Source organism: Leishmania panamensis (assembly GCF_000755165.1).
Source record: "Leishmania panamensis strain MHOM/PA/94/PSC-1 chromosome 21 sequence".
NCBI lineage: Eukaryota > Euglenozoa > Kinetoplastea > Trypanosomatida > Trypanosomatidae > Leishmania > Leishmania panamensis.
The window spans coordinates 17,885-31,166 of NC_025867.1; the positions used below are offsets into that span (position 1 = coordinate 17,885).

The 13,282-nt window shown below is 56.5% G+C and overlaps 5 protein-coding genes across 5 annotated transcripts; all 5 read left to right on the forward strand.

The window, feature by feature from the left end:
• Positions 1-264: 264 nt before the first annotated feature.
• On the forward strand, positions 265-1,638 carry LPMP_210110 (membrane transporter, putative; the record flags this gene model as incomplete). The annotated part of the gene is made up of 1 exon (XM_010700497.1): positions 265-1,638. One exon carries the CDS (start codon positions 265-267, stop codon positions 1,636-1,638), a length of 1,374 nt encoding a protein of 457 aa, XP_010698799.1.
• A 2,103-nt stretch (positions 1,639-3,741) lies between these two features.
• LPMP_210120 (hypothetical protein) lies at positions 3,742-4,296 on the forward strand (the record flags this gene model as incomplete). The annotated part of the gene is made up of 1 exon (XM_010700498.1): positions 3,742-4,296. The coding sequence occupies one exon, from the start codon at positions 3,742-3,744 to the stop codon at positions 4,294-4,296; it is 555 nt and encodes a 184-aa protein (XP_010698800.1).
• An 857-nt stretch (positions 4,297-5,153) lies between these two features.
• On the forward strand, positions 5,154-5,609 carry LPMP_210130 (hypothetical protein; the record flags this gene model as incomplete). The annotated part of the gene is made up of 1 exon (XM_010700499.1): positions 5,154-5,609. The coding sequence occupies one exon, from the start codon at positions 5,154-5,156 to the stop codon at positions 5,607-5,609; it is 456 nt and encodes a 151-aa protein (XP_010698801.1).
• Positions 5,610-6,455: 846 nt separating this feature from the next.
• LPMP_210140 (hypothetical protein) lies at positions 6,456-7,034 on the forward strand (the record flags this gene model as incomplete). Its single annotated transcript, XM_010700500.1, has 1 exon — positions 6,456-7,034. One exon carries the CDS (start codon positions 6,456-6,458, stop codon positions 7,032-7,034), a length of 579 nt encoding a protein of 192 aa, XP_010698802.1.
• A 758-nt stretch (positions 7,035-7,792) lies between these two features.
• Positions 7,793-12,595, forward strand: LPMP_210150 (calpain, putative; the record flags this gene model as incomplete). The annotated part of the gene is made up of 1 exon (XM_010700501.1): positions 7,793-12,595. The coding sequence occupies one exon, from the start codon at positions 7,793-7,795 to the stop codon at positions 12,593-12,595; it is 4,803 nt and encodes a 1,600-aa protein (XP_010698803.1).
• Between the last annotated feature and the right edge of the window lie 687 nt (positions 12,596-13,282).

Here is a 13,282-nt window from a genome sequence, read left to right on the forward strand (position 1 = left end):
CGGTGTGTCACCACAAAGCACACGGCATGCATACAATCACAACATATCACAAGCATCGCTCGCTCTCCTCACTGCTGCAGCAGCTGGTGTGCGTCTTTTTCCTCGTATTTCCCACTCTCTGAAGCGACTCAGTACAGGCACACACACACACACACACGCGAAGACTCTTACTACCACCATCAGAGTCGCACACGGGCTACCGTGTAACCAGCGGCACACCCCCAAAAGTATAACAAGAAGCTTCACCGAACACATCCTGACAAAATGATGATTACCGACCTTTTTTCTCTCATCGAAAAGAAGTACCAGGTGTTACTCATCTTCATCATTTTCACCGTAAATAATGGCTTTGCCTGGCTCATGTTCGAGCCCGTCGCTGATTGGCTCAAGACAAACGTGCATGGAATGACTAGCCGGACGCTGCAGCTGCTGTCCTCGTGGCAGCCACTGGTCTTCCTCTGTATGTTCATTCCTATTATGAAGTTGGTGACGAGATATGACGGGCTTCGTCTCGCTGTGCGTATCGGCGCCGCTGCTGAGATCGTGGGTGCTACTTTCAAGCTCATTGGCGCCTTTGCGCACAAATCCACTTTTGGTCTGGTCATGCTCAATATTGGCCAGATCTTCAGCGGCGTCGGCTCTCCTGTCGCCACCGGCGCTGTTTCGGCGCTTTCGGCCACGTGGTTCGAGCCGGAGGAGCGCACCCGTGCCACCGCGGCCGCAGTACTGTTCAACAGTGTGGGTAACTCGCTGTGTTACATCTTCGTCCCCACGCTAACAAAGAAACTGTCGTTTTCTGCGGTGACCGTGTACGAGCTGTTTATGGCGGTAATTAGTCTAAGTCTTGCCTGGATGCTCATGCCGCAGGAACCGGAGCCAACAGAGGTGGACACGGAGGGGAAGATGCAGACAATACTGCAGCTCAGCGCCACGTCGAATTCAAAGAGTGAGGGGGATGTTGTGGCCCACTCCAAAGAGCACTTGTCGCTGGTTACGCAGCTGCGCTCGCTCTGGTCCATTCCGTCGTGCGTGTGCCTGCTTGTTGTGTACGTGTGGCTGAGCGGTGGCTTCTCCGCGTGGATATCGCTCTTCGCCGATACCTATTCCAAGTTTTACTCGGAGGAGTTCATCGGCATCATGAGCTTCTTCGGCATGATCTCCTACGTGGTAGGCGGTATCGCCTCCTCCTACGTGGTGGACCTCTATTTCCCACGTCAGATGAAGTATGTCATCTTCTTCTGCATCACCATGAACATGTTATGCAACCTTATCTTCATAGCCTGCACGCCGAACGACAGGAGCTACTCTCTGTGGAACCTGGGTCAGTCGTTCATCGTCTTTTCCACCGCACTTTGCGGCTTCTGGAACGGTGCTGCGGCTCCACTCTTCTACGAGCTGGTGGCGGAGATTTCGTTCCCGGTGGAAGAGGGCGTTAGCGGCATTTGCATCTCCGTCATGGAAAACGTTGGGGCCCTCGTGTTTTACCAGGTCGTCTCCCGCTTCTTCACCGGCCAGTCAATGACCGTGGCGTACTCGTTTGGCATGACAGTCGCCGTGGCGCTGTCGGCCGCCGTGAAGCAGCGCTACAATCGTTCCTACCACGCCTACTTGCTCCAGAACGCCGAGGGGGAGGATTAGAAGAGATGAAGAGGAGGAAGGAGCTGTTGATTGGTCCTCCGCTCTCGTTGTTGGTTTCACTTCTCGATTTCTTGGCTTTTCTCTCTTCAATCTTGGGGGATATATTGGTGTCGTTGCAGACTTATCCTTTTCGAAAAATACATTGGTTTCTAGGTGATACGAGAAGTGTATGCCTGCGTGTGTGTGTGTGTGTGTGTGTGTGTGTGTGTGTGTGTGTCTGTGCTAATTTGCGCAACGGGAGCGCGTGTGTGCAGACATGCTTTGCATGCGGTTGCCCGTGTAGTCGTACTGTGTGTTCTCGAAGATGATGAGATAAATGGAAAGGCGACACATCATCCACATTCGCCTCCCACACACTCGCGCACACCACAGTGGGCCGATGACTCTTTTCGTGTTTTTTTTTTTGCTGCTTTCGTGATTTTGTGTGTATACGTGTGTAGGTGTGCCGCATCACTCTCTAATCTGCTGTCTCTACTGGCCAGCGAACTCCGCTCTTTTCAAATTACATGCCAAGACAAGGCATTTGTGCTTGTGTGAGTGCGTGTTCGTGTACTACGCAAAAGAGCCAAAAAATGACCCCCTCCAAAGCACAAACACACGCATGCGGTAGTGAGCGAGTGTGATGTTTTCTCATTTTTCTGCTGTGCCTTTCCCTTTACAGACCTCCTCGCCGCTTTTTCTGTTCTGCTCTTGAAGGCTCACGTGACTGGACTGCTCCTCGCGCCTGTTCGTTCCTGTCACCCTGTATGATGTGTTGTTGTGTGTTGAGCATCCATGGCTAAGAGGTGCGCGTATAGGGCACTGGCTTCTTTGTTGTGCCGCACACCTTTTTGAGGTACGTGCTTGATCCTCCTGCTACCCTCCCCCTTCCCGTGGCACATAGAATTTGCCCTCTCAGTGGGCAGCTTTCGTGCTGCTCGATATGTCTGCAAAGCGGTGGTTGAAGAGAAGACGCTTACACACCGAGTATGTTGTTACCTTTACCGTTGACTTCAACCTCAGAAGACAGAGATGAGAAACCACCGGCACGTTTGCCACTGATATTCAAGTGAATGAGTCTACGTGTGCTGTGGTTGCGGCGCCTTTGCATGCCGTTCGTGTTTTTTATTTCAAGTTGCACGCCCATTCGTCAAGTGTATGTGTCTTCGCTCTATTTTACTTGGTTGGGGTCATCGATTAGGAAGAGGAGACCTCAGCGCTACAGTTGTGTGTGTGTGTTTGTGGGTGGGTGGGTGGGTGTAGGTGTGGGTAGCGGAGTAGAAAAAAAGGAAATGAACAAGCAGAGACTATGTGGACGTTTGTACGAATCCAGTATGATATGTGGCGCGGGGCCTCTATGCGTTCTGGCACCTCTACACACGCCTTCTGTGCACCCTGTACCGGGCTGATATGCAAACGTGTGATAGCGTGTGGGGGGGGGGGGGTCGCTCTCACTTTGTTGCTATTATCTCTGCGCGCCTTTGGGTCTGTTACTCCCCGATCAATGAATGTTCCCTCTTCCCTCCCCATTCTCGAATGGAGCGAAACAGTACGCGGTGCGCAGAAGACGGTACATGGGTTTCACGGGCTGACACGACTCCTCTTTGTACAAACTGTCGGGCCCTCGCTTCATTGGCTCCTTGACTACGCCTTTCGAGAGCAAAGGTTCCCTGTGTAGTGCGCATTTGCATTGAATGGTATTCGGGGGCTTCTGCTGTCGTCCTGTCCCCTCCCCCTCGTCACTCTTTCGGTGATGCGATGCATACGTGTGTCTGATACGCCGTTGCTGCACTGTCGCCATTACTGTTGCTGCTACTCTTTCATCACTCTCTACTCCGGCCTAAGTTACCTTCCCCCCTCACCGTATTCTCCTTCATCATTTTCTATCTTTGGCGGCCAACACTTTGCACACATGTGGGTTTCTCTAGTCTTTGGAATGCAGTGAAGGGACGGTTGTAAGGGAAAGTATGCGCCTTGTGCTTAGAGCCGCTGACACACGTCCCTTTCTTGTCGTTGACTCTCTAACAGGGATCGGCGGCTGGGTTGCTCCTTGCCCCCCACACACACACACACACACAGACATTTTTGTAAATCGAGTCTTCCCCCTTTCACCAACGTAGAGATATGGACATCGAGTTTGGCAACTGGAAAGCCGCCAGGCCGCGCGTCCATCTCATGATCATTTTCCTGTTCATAACCACCGACCTCGTCAACCTAATTCGCTACATCCTGTACCTATTGCCATCACGAAACCTCTACCGCGCATATGGGATCAACGCGTACATTATCTTCACCTGTGTAGGTATTGTCTTCTTTGCAGGAGTAAGTGCGCCGCTTATCTACTGGCCCTATGCACACGGCAAAGAGATGTCGCCCGGGTCACGGCGTAATGCGCTGTGTCTGGGCATTATCATTTCCTTTCTCGTACATGGACTCCCAATGGCGTGGCTGGAGCTGTGGCTAGTCACCACGTTTGGCTGGAGGGATATCCTTCAGGCCGTCTCCTTGTTCCTCACGCTTTTGTGCTTCATCATCGGCTTTCTCGTCACGTGGATGGCCTACTCGTGGAAGCTGAGCAAGGTGCTGCAAATCCGCTACGGTAACGCGGCCCCCAGTCAGTCAGCCGTTCCCGCTGCTCAATTAGCACGGCGAAGCTTATCACAAGCCTATCGCATTTGAGAGAGGAAGCAAACCCGCCATGCATCCCATGCGGAAGGAGGCAGCACCATTTATGGACGAAGGCCACTTTTCTTCTGCGCACAGCCTCTTGCTCTTCCTTTACTCCCTCCCCTCTCCTCCCTCAGCAAGTGCTCGTGAGAGTGGGTGGCGCTTAACTCCCCCCCCCCTCCGATGCCGTCTCCCCTCACCCTAGACGTCACTAGATGCATATGTATGAGTGTCTGTGCTTTGCGTTGCTTTCACTGTTTTCTCAATCGAGGGGCATCGAGTACAGGGACTGCGGTGCGGTTGTGCGTGTGCCTCCGCGCATCATCTCCTTCAAGGCCCTCCCTGCAGCGTGTGGGTGTGTACGCCTTCACCTTTCTTTCGCACTGCATCATCCAACTACTCCAATCGAAGAGTGAAAAGACAAGAAGAGCCACTCGAGAAGAAGGCAACGCTGGCTCTCGCTACCTCCTTTCCCACTCCCCAACAAAACAGATGCAGTGGGCTAAGAACTGCGACGAACACCCTTCCTATTGCATGGCCGTATTGATGTTATTTTGATTTCTCCGCACTGCTGGAGGTGCTGCCTACAAAGCGCTCACCGCTCATCCGCCGCTGAGTGGCGCTTGTTTTCTGCTTTGCCATTATGGCTCTCTCTTCTCTAGCGCTTCGCTCACTGCCACCTTTCCCCTCTTGCATATCTCACTGACTCTCGTTGTTTCGCTTATGCTCTCCGTTTCTTTGGTGTATAGTTGCGTCGCAGCACATAGCAGCGCCTACTCTATTGTTCGCTTCTCAAAACAGCACTGCAGCAGTAGGGCAGCACTCTGTCTCGTCCCTTCCCATGTGTGCTCTTCTAGCCGCTAGGCGCGATGTTTCGAATTAGCTCGATTTGCTTCCCTAAGGCGGGATGCGAGGAGATTACGCGCCAGGCGCGCCGCATAGTGCTCAAGCCACAGGAGTACTTTGCACAACACCGCATGCAGGTATGGCAGATGCGCTTCAAGGAGATGGGTCCTCCCTTCTCGCGTGTGTGGGTGGCGCTCGGGGGCAAGATGCGCCGCCGCCGTATTGGCCGGCAAATCGACGTGAAGGACATGCGGTACTACTGGCGCCCCATCGAGCCGCAGTACCAGCGCCTGTACATGTCTCGCCTTCGTACCAAGGACCACTCGAACAAGCGCGTGCAGCCGATGCGTCTGCGAGCGACCAACACCGACATTGGTCACGCCTCCTCATTAAAGGAGTGGGAGCGTGCTAGCAACCGAAAGTACGGCGCCGCCCTCGCGCCTCCCAAGAAGCGTGACTTTGAGTTTCGCGTCTTTTGAGGCACGTCTGCTCGCACAGCTCGTTGTTTCACATTGTTGATGTCGGCGCGCTCTCTACCCGCGGCCGCCAGTTTGGGTACACCCCGTGCCTCTCGTCTCCCTCCCCACATGCACCCCTCTTTCTCCGCGTGCCTTCAGCCTCTGCAACGCTCTTCTCAGGTGTGTGTGTGTGTGAAAACGGCAGGCGGGTAGAATGAAAGCGGCGAGGAGAGATTTATGAGTGGCAAGCACGCAACTTTGTTGGTGCTACTGTTTCTGTTGCTGAGCTAAGCATCGGCGTTGAAAAATGACGTATCAGTGCATGTGGGTTTGACCACATGTTGTTTGATTTGTTCTTCGCTGATGAGTGTCGTGGTGTGTTTTTCCGCCTCAAGTTCTGCACAGAGCCATACGTACTGTCCTCGCTTCGCGAGGTGTTCTAAGCTGCGCCTCTCATTGGAACACCACACACACACACATCTCACATGTCCACCTAAAGTGGCTTTCTTCTCTGCACCACCGCCAACCACTTCGCTCCCCTTCACTCTTTCGCCCCCTCCCCCGGCCTCATCTCTCTTTTTTCTCTGTGTCACCGCTCTTCCCTGGCGGTTACTAATTTGTTTGAACGAAAAACACGGAAATGGCGTACTGCACTGTTATGTGCTCCCCTTCCTCTCCTACCCCCCTCCACACACATACATACACCCCATTCGCTGTAGTGCCCTGCTCTTCCTCGAGCGTGTGGGTAGCAGCTTGAACACACTACTGTGCAGAGTCGAAGGCTGTTGCTCGTTGCGGTATTAGCTACATACGCGTGCTTCACTCTTCCTTCCCTTTTAGAAGTGACTTAACGGGATCGTCGTCGCGATGATAGAGAGTCCCCACTCGCGATCCGGTCGCGAGGAGGTACGCGTCTTTCAGAGCGCGCTAGACAAGCGCATTGTGACGACGACTGTCTTCGCTCAGCCCTCGTTCTACATGGGCTTGGGTAGTGCCTTGGTGATGGTGCTGACGCAGCGCTTCCCGGAGGAATTCATGCTCCGCAAGTACCTTACCATGTCATACAACGGCATCCGTGCTCCGTCGCTTCTGGCCATTCCGTTCTGTGCTATTAGTGGCATGTACTTCTCTATTGCCAGCGTCATCACCGCCGCGCCCACGCCGCTTATGGGACACCTGCTCGGGTACGGTGTGAGTCTAAGTGTTGGGCTTACCATGCTGTCGCTACGGCGCGTCTCGTGGTACTACCCTCTCCTTGGTCTCATGTATCTGTCTTTTGGCGGTCTGCACCACTATCGCAAGATGATGGTGTACGGTGATAACGCGCCCATCTTTTACTGGTCGGACTTTCGAGAGATCTACCACGATAGAAAAGCGCGCCGCCTAGAGAAGAAGCTATGCATCGAAGAGAAGGCCGTGGTGCGACAAGATCGCGCAATCGAGTAGTGACGATGGCAATGGCGCCGGCGAGCCCCTTTCCCCTCCGACCCTACGAGTGTTCTGCCCTCGTGAGCAGCGCGCGTATGTACTGCACTAGCGCACTGAAGCTCGCTGGTGAGTGCCACTTTTTCTCCTCCCCCCTTTTCACATGTCTGTCCTGCCTCAGTGCCGCGCCAGCAACACGGTTATGATGACGGCGAAAGTTTTTTCTTTGCCGTGTCACCCCCCCCCTCTAGCCTGGGCACTCACACGCAAGCAACCAAAGGAAAACATAGGCACTGTAGCAAGCTCCCTCGCCCCACACGCACAACTGAAGCACGTGAGGCCAAGCGCACAACCAACACCAGCAGAAGTAGAGGAACGAAGGTATTGAAGTGACGGGTAGGCAACATCAGCCTCCCTTCTCTCCTTGTTCCCTTTGACGTGGGACGTGCTTTGTAGCCTCGATGACTCTCTCCTGTTCCTCATTTCCGCCCCTCGCTCATCCCTCCCTACTCCCCTGCACTCTCTCTGCCGGATCCTCATGCACGTCCTACCGCACCAACGTGTTTTTTTTGTTCGTGAAGGAGGCGCAGCACCGTCACACACAGGCGCACACGCGGCTTCTTTTCGGCAGCACGCGAAGTGGTCATGCAAGACATACATTCACGCGCGGTCTCCTGAAGCTTGCCTCTCTTCCGTTACTTGATAGAGCGGGTGTGCATGGACACAACGCGGTCGCCATACGTATACATACGCATACACAGAGCGGAGCGTCCGCAGCAATGCCGTCCAATGCGGAGCTCTATACATATTACTGCCGGCGCTCTGCGTGTCACCCGAACAGCGCGGTGAAGCGCTACCTTGACGACACAGCCAGCAGCCCGCTCGAGGTGGTGGATGTCTCGGCAAACTACTTGGGCTCGCGCGGCATCATTCCTGTTTTGGACCTCGTGAAGAACACCAAGACGGTACATACGTTGGATTTGAGCAACAACACGATGGAGCTGGAGCAGGTGGAGCACCTGGTGTACTGCGTTGCCCTCCACCCAAACATGCGGACGGTACGCCTGTGCAACAACGGGTTGCACGACAGCCACGTCGACGCGCTGCTGCAGCTGCTGTCAGAAAACGCGTCTATTGAGCACGTGGCAGTAGATGACAACAACTTGACGGCGGCCTCCGTGCAGGCCATTGTACAGGCGCTAGAGAGGAACAAAGCAGTGCGTGCGCAGCGCAGCCGAGAGGAGGAGGAACACAGCACCTACCTGAAGAGCCTCACGCCTCGCGCGCGTCTCTCCTTTCAAACGCGCCTCTGCGGTCAGATATCGACTGCCGAGTCCGGGGGCTACATTCACTATGCGACGTGGTGGAGGAACCCGCAGTACGTGGTGAAGCTCTCGCGCTCGTCGCGCGTGTCGTTTGTGCTGGAGTGCACCCATGTCGAGGTCGCCAATCAGGTGGGAATGCTCCTGATGCGCCACGACGGCGTGCACCGAGTTGTGGAAATCCTTGCTGACACCATTGTTGCCGAAAGCACCATTGAAGATGAGCGGTGCGTCATGGAGGCCCACCTTAGCGTTGATGAATCGTACGTTTTGATGCCCTTCTCCTTCAACCCGGGCCGCGCCGTAAACTTTACTCTGTTCGCCACCCTTCGCAACGGCCACATCGCACAGGAGGAGGGCTGGATCATCGTGGAGGAGCTCGATTCGCGGTACGACTGGTGCACGCGAGCGGTGGAAACGGCCTGGACGAGTGACAATGCTGGCGGAGGCCCGGACTGCCCCTCGTGGCGGCGCAACGACATGTATCACCTCACGTACGCGAACGCAGCCGCGCCAGGGCAGCCATCCTTTATGGCGACAGTACACGTACTCCTCATGAAGGAGGCTGATCCGTACGAAAATGATAGTCGAGCGATTGGGTTGGACGTTGTCGGCCACGATGTTCACAACACGACGGCGCCGCCGCTGCTTTGCACCTCCGAAGTCGTGCGCACTTCTTACTCTCACCAGCAAAAAACGTTTATTTCGTTGCAGTTCAGCATGCCTGCCACGGAGCTGGATGTCTTCATTGTCCCGAGTACGGCGGAGGCGGGGCAGACGGGCACGTACAGCATCACCGTCTTCAGCTCGGTGTCGGTCGACTTCACGAGATCCGCGTTCCCGCATGGGTGGCGCTATCGCACCGTGAGGGGCCAATGGGATGCCGACTGCTGCGGTGGGTGCCGTCAGCTGTATCAGTCGTGGAAGAGCAACCCGGCCATCGAGGTGTGTGTCGAGGACGCTGCGAAGGCTCTCGTGACGTGCGTTGAGGTGCACTCTGCAGAAACAGCGACGGCAGTGCAGTGCGTGAAAGAGGCGCAGACTGCGGAAGGTGAGGTGGCTGCCACTGCTGCCGAGAGGACACTGGAGGCAACGCAACAGAAGTCAGAGCTGGAGAAGTTTCGTCAACGCCACAGCAGCGCAAAGCGAGAGGTCTGTGTCGCTGTGGTGGGCGTGAACCCACCGTCGTACCCCGAGGTGGCCTCATCGGCTCTGTCTGAGAAGTCCGCGGCAGTGGTGGCCACCGATATTCGGCAGCGCGTCTTCGTCGTGCCAATGCTCCGCCACGCCGCTGAAACGGCCGCCTACACATTGGAAATTTTCTCCTCTTCGCCCTTTGTCGTCTGCGAGGCAATAGAGCCGCTCGCTGCGCGACAGCGACAGGCGCAGCTGGCCGCCTGCACCACCGAAATCGAGCAGCGCGCGGCACAGCGAAACCCGGAGCAACAGGCGTGTCGCTACGGCGCCGACCTGTCCCCCCTGCGTGTAGCGAGACGGGCAATACTGGATAGGCTCTACGCAACTGATCTGCCGTTTGTTGACCGCGAGTTTCCGCGCGGCACATCGTCCTTGTTCCTGGACCCGGATGGCGTCCCGCCGCCAGACTTTCCGGTGATGACGGAGTGGAAGCGCGCGTCGCAGCTGAATGCCTCACCTCACACGCGTGGAGGCGACGCAACCTTCATGAGCCCACCCTCGCCCTACGGCCCGCGCCACTGGTTCGCCTCGGTGCTGAACTCGGTGGCGGCCAAGCCAGGCTGGCTGTCTCGTGTCTTTGTAGACTACTTCAGAGAGGCCGGATTTGCGCAGTTTGCCTTCTACAAGCAGAACGAGTGGGTTGGCGTAACAGTGGACGACTATCTGCTCGTGGACAGCCAAGGCGCGCTGGTGTACGGCCACAGCGCCGCTGCCGACGACATGCTCTTCCCGTTGGCCGAGAAGGCGTACGCCAAGCTCCATCGGTGCTACGAGGCGATGGAGTCGAAGGTGTGCCCGCAGCAGTCGCTGCTGGAGCTGCTGCATCAGGGGCTCATGGACATGTCAGGAGGCCGCTGCTTCACGACGAGAGTGAGGCCCGCGGACGGCTCCGAGCTACCAGCGGATGAGCGAGAGGCGCTGTGGCGCCAGCTCAAGGCCGGTGTAAGTCATTCTGTGCTCTGCACGTTGATGTTGGACAGCCGCAGTAACCGCGCACGGGAGCGCTCGCGTGTCGGTCTTCTGCCAGATCGTCTCTATGGTGTGATGGACGCTCTCTTTGTAGAGCAGCAGCGGCTGGTGAAGATCCGCAATTTTGACTCTCAAAATAACACCGACGCGACGTGGCAGGGAAAATGGGCGGACAAGAGCTCTCTTTGGACGGAGACGCTGCTGGAGGTACTCCAGTACCGCCCTGAAGAAGACGCCATATGGATGCAGTTCGATGAGGTGCTCTACTACTTTACGCACTTGCTCGTGACGGAGGTGTGCGCGCACACGACCACTGTCACCGGTAGCTTCGCCGAGTCCACCGCCAGTGACCCCGACGATGCCGACCTTTCGCTGCTTAACCCGCAATACGCGCTCACGGTGACGCAAACATCTGCAACGGACACGACGCCGATCGAGGTGCATATTGGGGTGCACCGCCGCGACTCTCGCCTCGATATCACACGCGCCAAGAACTCCACTGCAGTGTTCAAAACGGCGATCGGCTTTGCTGTGCTGACCACAGAAGACAACCGCCGACGCGTCTGTCGCATCACAGACAAGCAGCTCCTACGGCTCGTCACCCCGAACCGGCTGCGCGACGCCTACTGCACGCTACAACTCACCGCTGAGGCACTCCGCTCGCAGCACATCACCCTCATGCCGTTCCGCGAACATATTCGAGATCCTGACACGCTGTACTGCATCTCCGCCAGCTGCAGCGGCGCCGCTACGGTGAGGATCACGCACGCCACCCCCAACACCACGACCACCGTGGCGGGGCAATGGGATACAAAGGCCGGCACCCCTGATTCGCCGCTCTGGCGCGACAACCCGCAGTTTTTTCTCTCTCCCTCAGAGGCAATGGAAGTGACAATCACGCTGCGCACGGCTCGCCCAACGTCCGGTGTGCTCGGCTTCACTATCCACAACACGCAGCGGTGTAGCAGTTTACTTACGTTTGAACCCGCCACGGTGGTGGCAAGCGCTGCCGCAGATGCGGTAGGGGCAACCCCGACGTGCGTGGTGCGTTTAGCCGGTATGGGGGAAAGGCGTGGGATGCCATATGTGGTGGTGCCGTACTCTTCCTGCAGTGCCGAGGACTTTAGTGTGGAGGTGACCGCCAATCGTCCAGTGCAGCTTCGACCGATTGACCCTCGGCTTGACTGGCATCGGATGCGGCAGAACGTTTCGATCAGCGCTGAGAAAGGCAACACCGGCGGCAGCCTTGCATTTCCGTCCTGGCGCTTCAACACTCAGATGGCGCTCACGTTCCCGGTGGAGCGCGAGGGCCGTCTTTTCATATCCGCCCGGCGCATCCGCACCGCCGACCCACGCGTGAAGGTGGGCATGGTGCTAATGCGCTCTGGTTGCGCCGTGAGAGGCGGTTACCGTCGTCTCCTCACCTACGCAGAGGAGGACGTCGTCGCGCGGTCATCGGAGAAAACCGGCGGAGAAGCTATTGTGGACACGGAGGTGAACTTTCCAACCGAGCAAGGAGCACTGGTGCTGCTGGTCTACGCAGACCAACCGTATAAGGAGGCCGAGGTGGATCTGAGCGTGTACGCGGCAGCCACAGTGGACGTGCAACCTGTGGTGGAGTGGGCAAAGGTGCTCTGGAAAGAAGGGAGCTGGGAGCTCGGCACCACCGCCGGTGGAAGCCGCACCCACTTCGCGAACTGGATCAACAACCCGTTCTACGGCCTCTCGGTAATTCGTAGTACCAAGGTTGTCGTCCTTCTTGTGCAGTACCCCCGCGACCGTGAGCACCCCAAGGTGCGACGGCACGGTCAGAAGAAGGCGTTTCTGCCGCCTCCGATAGAGTTCCAGGAGCGATGTACCACCATCGAGCTGAGCATCGTCAAGTACGACAAGGATTTGTCAGAGGTGGCAAGCGTAAGTGCGGGAACCGCGGTCGAGGCGTACCTGGTGGCAGAGCTACTACCTGACCACTCGTATTTCCTCGTGCCGTGCACCAGCGAGCCGCAGCACAACGGTGACTTCAAACTCTTCGTCTTTGCCGACTATCCCATCGACTTCTTTGAGGCCGAGAAGCCGCGGCTGCCCTACGTCTAGCGCCAACTTGTTACTGCCACGCGGGTGGTACTCCCGCATATCTGAAAAGAAGGCACACAGAAGCTGCGGGAGGTGCACTATGAGTAAGGCGAGGGAGACGTGCGTGCCGGTGATTGTGAGCGACACTGTTGCCTGTCCACCTCCTCCCCCCTTCTTCACTGATTGCAGTGGCATGTAAACGACTCACTGACTACTCTATTTCTGTTCAATTGTTGGTACACTTCATGGAATATGAATCCGTTGAATTGCGTGTGTGCGTGTGAAGGTGGGGGTGGGGGGTGGGGTGACCAAGCGCTGCCGGCACCCTTCATCGTCACGTTGGCCACAACAGTAGTACGGCCCCGCAGCGTTCACATCGGGCGTGGGGTGAGAAGGGGTAAAGGGGAGGTGTGTGGTAATGATAAGGAGAGATTGAACACATCGAATCGCCTTGGTGAGCCGTCTCTTCTCTGCCCCGCTGACAACAACACGTCCACAGACCTACAGCTCGACGGACGGGCCGGGATGCATGCACGAGCACCTGCATGTGGAGATGTACATAAAATCGACTACGGTCACTTCCTCGTCTTGCGAATCACGCACTTAATTTATTTCTTGTCACTGTCCCGTCCCTGAGCGTGGTGGCGCTGCCTGCACCCCTCCCTCTCCTTCAAGCAGAAATTCTACGGAGACAAAACACACAGCAGA